This window comes from Lycium ferocissimum, chromosome 2 (assembly GCF_029784015.1).
Source record: "Lycium ferocissimum isolate CSIRO_LF1 chromosome 2, AGI_CSIRO_Lferr_CH_V1, whole genome shotgun sequence".
Taxonomy (NCBI): domain Eukaryota; kingdom Viridiplantae; phylum Streptophyta; class Magnoliopsida; order Solanales; family Solanaceae; genus Lycium; species Lycium ferocissimum.
Window position 1 is genome coordinate 61,286,541 of NC_081343.1, and position 7,381 is coordinate 61,293,921.

The 7,381-nt window shown below is 34.3% G+C and overlaps 1 protein-coding gene across 1 annotated transcript; it reads left to right on the forward strand.

Moving 5' to 3' along the window:
• The first annotated feature begins 5,388 nt into the window (after nucleotides 1-5,388).
• On the forward strand, nucleotides 5,389-6,598 carry LOC132047834 (uncharacterized mitochondrial protein AtMg00810-like). Its single transcript, XM_059438814.1, has 3 exons — nucleotides 5,389-5,519; nucleotides 5,616-5,826; nucleotides 5,903-6,598. The coding sequence occupies exons 1-3, from the start codon at nucleotides 5,389-5,391 to the stop codon at nucleotides 6,596-6,598; spliced, it is 1,038 nt and encodes a 345-aa protein (XP_059294797.1).
• The last annotated feature ends 783 nt before the right edge of the window (nucleotides 6,599-7,381 follow it).

Here is a 7,381-nt window from a genome sequence, read left to right on the forward strand (position 1 = left end):
GAAGTATAGAATAGTTGAACGAAAGGTACGTAAGGCTAACCCTTTCTTTCATACGGTTCTTCGTCAAATATATTCTTCCACGAGTCCGATGTCCTCCAAATCATTCTATCTTTAAGAGCTTCTAAGCTCATGATTCTCGATATGTTACGATCGTACTAAATTCCTCCCATGATTATAATCCTCAGGGATAGATGTAATGAACGACGATAGTAATGATGCTAAAGATGCTTATGGGCTTTATGTTTATGTGCCTATGTATAACTATTATGAAACCCCGCGCTTATATGACCGGGTAGAATATATATATTGCGCGCGCACCACCGGGCATTGGTATGACAACCCCGAGCCTCATAGGCTGTGTATGTATGACCCTCGAGCTTCATAGGGCTGTGTATGTGAAACACCGAACCCTTCATGGTCGGGTATGCTATGTAAATCATATGTATATGATATGAATATGAATACGAATATGCTATGAATACGAAGTGCTATGAATATGACTATGTAAACGAATACGAGTATCAATGGAAATATGACTACGAATACGAATACGGATATGGAATGTAAACGAGTTCGGATACGGATGGGTGTATGTACACAATCACGCATTAGAAAGTCCCTATGAAAAGCAAGTAAGTGTTTATGACGACGATACTACTATCTCCCATCCTATGCTATTTCTTATGTTGTCTATTATGCTTTCATAATGATGTTGATCATGCTTTACATACTCAAGACATTCTTCGTACCGACGTCCTTTTTGTTTGTGAACGCTTACGTCACGCCCGCACGCCTGTGAGACAGGGCGATCCATAGCTTTATTACTCGTGGACTACATACTGAGCTCCATTTCATTCGAGCTACAACTTTTGGTATTCATTCTTTTGTGTACATATTTATGGGCATAGCGAGGTCCTGTCCCGCCTATATGATATGACATACTCTCCTTAGAGGCTTGTAGACATGTGTATATGGTTAGATGTGTTTGGCCTTGTCGGCCTATATTTTGGATATCATTTGTTAGCCTCGTCGGCTTATGTACATCTATACGGGCATTGTTATCGATGATATATATACGTATTGTTGCCAATGGAATTAGTATGAATAATGAATGGAAAGTATGATTTAGCTATGTGGCTCACCTAGATGTAAATGTGAAAGTATGATAAGAGGTGCCCGGGTGGGTTAACACCGGGCGCCCGTCGCGGCCCTCCGGTTGGGTCGTGACACTGCCATACAATATTTTTCAGATCATGGCATTATCCATCAAACTAGTTGCTCTCATACACCTCAACAAAATGGTGCAGTGGAAAGAAAACATAGGAATTTACTTGATGTTGACACCCAATTTTGGCCCTCTGTATTTAAAAACTAACTTCTTTAAACTTCCTAGTCATTAAATAGCACAAAATACTGTTTTTATACATTTTTAACTTTAATATAATTTATTGATGATTGTCCTTATTTTTAAATAATAGGAATTTTTATCAATTTATTTTCATTTTAAATAATTATTTTGTTACAATCGTTTGTATATAAATAACATGCTAATACCGTTTTACTTCAATTAATTAGCAGGTATCCTTAATTCAAATCACATGTTGACACCCAATTTTGGCCCTCTGTATTTAGAAACTAACTTCTTTAGACTTCCTAGTCATTAAATAGCACAAAATACTGTTTTTATACATTTTTAACTTTAATATAATTTATTGATGATTGTCCTTATTTTTAAATAATAGGAATTTTTATCAATTTATTTTAATTTAAATAATTATTTTGTTACAGTCGTTTGTATATAAACAACATGCTAACAGTTTTACTTCAATTAATTAGCAGGTCTCCTTAATTCAAAATCACATTTTTTACTTTATTCACGAAATTACCTTAAATATATTTTTATACTTTATTATTTTAGTTACAGTCTATAATTACATGGAAGTCGGAGGAACTAATTTTAAACACAGATAAAATTTAGCACATGGTTTTATGAAGCCCAAAGTCTTGTGAAGCCCATGGTTTTGGCACATGAGTTTGGCTAAAAAGTGATTTACCTTTGCCTATATAAAGGAGGACTTCCCCTCTCATTTTTCTCATCACTTGCACACAACCTCACATATATTTTTCTTGTCTCTACACTCTCGTATTTTCTTTCTATGTAAGACAAGAAAGTAAGACTTTCTTCCTCTTTTCTATATTTCTTTTTAGTTGTCTTTATATTTTATTCATACATTGCTTCTTTACTTATTCATATATATTGTCTTTACATTTATTTACTTGCATTGTCTTTATATTTTTTTATGTATATTATTTTTACATTTATTTATATACATTGTGTCTTTAAATTTCTTCATATATTGTTTCTATATTTTTGTATTCCCTATAATGCTTTTCTCTTTACATTTTACATACATTTTCCTTACACTCTCCACACTTTTCCTTTATATTATCTTACGTCTATCTATTCTTTTATATATTTTTATACACATACGTTATATACATATACATGCACATATTTACATTACTTAACCACTAAGAAAAGAAGGGAGAAACTTTTCATTAAAAGGAATGCACTTATTGTCTCTACATTTTTTATGCATTAGCTTTATATTTTGTTATATTGTCTCTATAACTTTATTTATTTTCAATACATGTATATATTGTCAAGTATTTTCTTTACACTTTTGTCAATACCATCACACTACATGCCTATTTTTTTTTTCTATATATTTTGCTATTTACATTTACTCTACATTGGCTATTCATCATATTTATATTTACATATATTTTCTTTTTTATTCTTATGTTCTTTTTACATACATCATCCACCTATACATTTGTTACATTACATACACTATACTAATCTTTGGGTCAAATCAAGTTTCATCATTCTTTTGTCAAATCATATTTTCAAAAACTTTATGTCAAATCATTTTTTTAATAACTTTTTGTCAAACTACTTTTTCAAGGACTTTGGCCACATTACTTTTTCAAAGAATCTTTACCAAATCACTTTTTAAAGACTTTATGTCACATACCTTACTTTTTGACTTTTTCAAATTATTTTAACTAATACTTTTTCTTTCATCTTGCAATTTATTACAAATACTACACTTTTGGCCGATGAAGAAATTTCCGTCGATTTCCAAGGCCTCCCATGTACAAAAGACGGGTTTTTTATGTTAAGTTTATTTATTATTTCTTTAATTCATTTGATAGTTATTTAATCTCTTACTAACATTTTTACCAAGTGCTTATACAGGTATGGGGAAATACATCTCAAAGATGATACTCGGAAGGCAACCGAATCACTGTTTGTATTTACTTTCCGCGTTCTTTAAACTCGTACTATAGTGGAAATATTATTTTGAATGTCCGGTGGAGATATTTATTTACTTGTCATCTTGCATGCTTAATTTAAAGCTTGTCGTTCGCTTTAGGCAAGAATTAGGCCGTCAATACTTTCATAAATAGATTAAATTGACTTGGTATAAATACTTTGTTAATTAATTCACACTTTTGGCGTTTAAGCAAAGATAATAGTTCATCGTTTATTTTTTATACAATTTTAATACACATTTTCCATACACTTTTAATACACATTTTTTACAACATACATTTTACATTCTTTCGTACGCATTAATATACCTTTTATTCAAGTTAAATCCACATTATTGATGCTAGGTACTTATTAGGCTATCCATTTACAATCTTTTATTCTTTAAAGACATTATATCTTTTCACTCATTTTTATACATAATTTCTTCTATTTATTTTTTACCAATACTTTTTTTTACAATTCGTTTGTTCCCTATTCTTTTAGTGGGATATTCATTAAACAAACACTCTTTATGAAACGGTAGAAATAAGTCAAATCGACTTCACTTTTTTCGAATTCCTTTATTATATAAGCCTTTTACACCAATGAATACTCGGGGATTCCTTTTACATCCTTTATTCACCGATATACCTAGTTATACAATTCTTCATATATTTTATGTTTGATATACACCTTTATAATTGAAATACATTTTCTATATGTTTAATTTACATACATTTTTCATACATAGACACACAGTCTTTATTATATTTGATATACCTATTTTACATACTCTTATATCTTTTATACATTCTTTATATAGTTGTATACATTCTTTATACTAACGGATATACATTCTTTGTACTGGCAGTTATACTTTTACACTTACGAGGTACGCTCTCTTTATACTCTTTTATATATTCTTTTTTACTATACATTCTTTATGAATACTTGATACTTGATATAAATATATTTTTAGACACTGTATATACTTAGTATATCATCACCTAGTGTAGCTTTTCATGAGGTCACAATATTTTGAAAACAAAATAATAATGATAAAAATGATAGATAATCCCCTAGCGTTCTCGCTTAAACTAAGTTTAAGGATCTTCTGATGTGCCTCGAGGATGCTTAATACCTTCCCCCTCAAATAAAAAACCCTTATCTAGAATCTCATAAGTTTCGTGGACTAAAATGGAGCAGACACACAAATATATATAGGTTTCCTGATTTTTCCTAAAAAATAAGGTGACTATTCTAACCCTTTTAAAACCAGTTAGAAGAACCGAGAAGTTGCAAACTATCTTGGATCCGTTCAAAATAGGGCGTAACACTTGAGACAGCCAGAGCATTGTTATTTCAATCCAAACTACCCATAAAATTTTGGGGTGATTGCATCCTCACAAAGAACTTACCATAAAAATAGATTTCCCTCCACTGTTTTTAATCATAAAACCCCTTTCGAACAACTTTATGGCACTTTGCCCTCTTATTTACATCTGAAACCTTTGGTCGCCTCGTCACACTCATCGTCCTTGCGGTAATAGGGTCAAATTTGATCCAAAAGCTTGCCTTTGTGTGTTCATTGGTTATCCCTTTGGTAAGAAAGGTTTCAAATTGTACAACTTGTCTACTAAGTCTTTCTTGGTGTCTAGGGATGTAGTTTTCTATGAGTCTGTTTTCCCTTACATACTTCCTGCTTTCTCTTCCACTTCTCATCAACCCTTTCCTTTTGCTGATGATCCAATTCCTGTTTCACCACCAACTCCTGCCCATATTCCATCTGCAGCTCCTGCTTCACTTGTTTTAGCTACTCCTTCCAATATTTCACCTGCAGTTCCTACTGTTTCAGCTCCTGCTTCCCCTACTGTTTCAGTTCCTGACTTCCTGATGTTCGAAAGAGTGCTAGATCTCATGCTTTACCTTCTCATCTCTCAGATTTTGTAGTTCAACTTCCACCTTCCCTCAGTGGCTCTAGTTCTACGTCCCTTTCTGCTGCTCATTTACTTGATGTTGAGCCTCGCTCTTATACTCAGGCCGCTGCCAGCCCCGCTTGGCAGAAAGCTATGAGAAAGGAATTTGAGGCTCTAGAAAACAATAAGACCTGGTCACTTGTTCAGCTGCCTAAGGGGAAGAAACCTATTGGGTGTAAATGGGTGTATAAGATCAAATATAAGGCTGATGGTTCTGTGGAGAGGTATTAAGCTAAGCTAGGGGTGAGAGGTGATACTCAGTTTGAGGGTGTTGATTTTAATGAAACTTTTTCCCCCGTTGTCAAAATGTGCACTGTTAGGTGTTTAGTTGCATTTGCTGTTAAAAAGGGCTGGTCTCTATTCCAATTGGATGTCAATAATGCTTTTCTCCATGGTGACTTGGATGAAGAGGTATATATGAAGCTTCTCCCTGGTCTTTCTGTTGATTATCCTATGTCTGATCGATGCACCACTTTTAGTTTGCAAACTTCAAAAGTCCTTGTATGGGCTGAGACAGGCCTCAAGACAGTGGTATGCCAAGTTGTCTCAAGCCCTTTATTCAAGGGGATATTCTCATTCCCTCAATGACTATTCACTGTTCATCAAGCACACAGATTCTACTACTGTTTTTCTTGCGGTGTATGTGGATGACATAATTTTGACTGGTAATGATTCTAGTGAGATTTCAGCACTTAAGCAATTTTTGGATGCTCAATTCCGAATAAAAGATCTGGGGCTTCTCAACTATTTTTTGGGCATTGAAATCCTCTATCACTCTTCAGGAGTTCTGCTCCATCAAAAGAAATTTGTTTATGATCTTATTACTGAATTTGGTTGCACTGATGTCTCTAGTGTTGTCTCTCCTCTTGAACTATGTGTTAAGCTACAGTCTGATAGTGGGGATATATTGCCTACACCCGAGTCCTATAGGAGTTTGATTGGCAAGCTCAATTTTCTCACTCATACACGACCTGATCTCTGCTTTGCGGTACAACATTTGAGTCAATTTTTGAAGACTCCTCGTGTCCCTCACATGTCTGCTGCTCTACATGTTTTGCGGTATTTGAAGGGCACCCACGACATGGAGGTGTTTTTGACCAATTCCCCTGATTTTTCCTTGCAAGCTTACTGTGACAGTGACTGGGCTTCTTGCCCCGAGTCGCGTCGATCTGTTTCTGGTTTTTGTGTCTCTTTGGGAGGTAGCTTTATTAGCTGGAAGTCGAAAAAACAGGCTGTTGTTTCCCTCTCATCTGCTGAGGCTGAATATCGGGCTATGAGTAAAGTCGTTGCTGAACTTGTCTAGCTGGTTCGGTTGTTAGATGATCTTGGCCTCACTCTTTCAGCACCTGTACTTGTTTTTTTGTGACAATTCTGCTGCCCTTCACATTGCTAAAAACCCGGTATTTCATGAAAGGACCAAACACATCGAAGTGGACAGCCACTTCATTCGTACAAAGTTGGCTGATGACCTTATATCCCTACATCATGTTCCTACTTCTTCTCAGTTGGCTGACATGTTCACTAAGTGTTTGATAGGTGGGCAGCATCGGTTCTTACTTGGCAAGTTGGGAGTGGTTCGTCCCTCCAACTTGAGAGGGAATGTTGGAATTACATAGTGTGGACATTTGGGCTGCCAAGTTATATTTATTAGTTAGGCCCATTTGTAGTGTACAGATTTCCTTGGTATCTTTATTTTCCTTGTATCTTTTATTTTGGCCCAGTACACATATAACTCGGGCCCATTAACTTTGTACAGATCAGTTTTTTGAAAGAATGAAAATAGAAACAAGAGCTCCTGAAAACTCTCTCTCCTCTCTCTCGTATTTCACATGAACCCTAGTTTAATTTTGCCCAAATCTTCATCGATTCACAACATTAACATGAGATGGTTGTTTCCTGTCCCCCTTCCGGTGGGAACCATTGTATTTTAGTCGGTCAAAGTGTCCTTGTTATCAAAAATAACTTAGTGACTTTTATTTAAGTAAATTTAAGTGATTGGTATATTAGAAAGATAATTTAATAACTAGGAGTACGATATATATATAAATAAAAATTGACTAGCAAAGTGATTTTTTTAATGAAATTA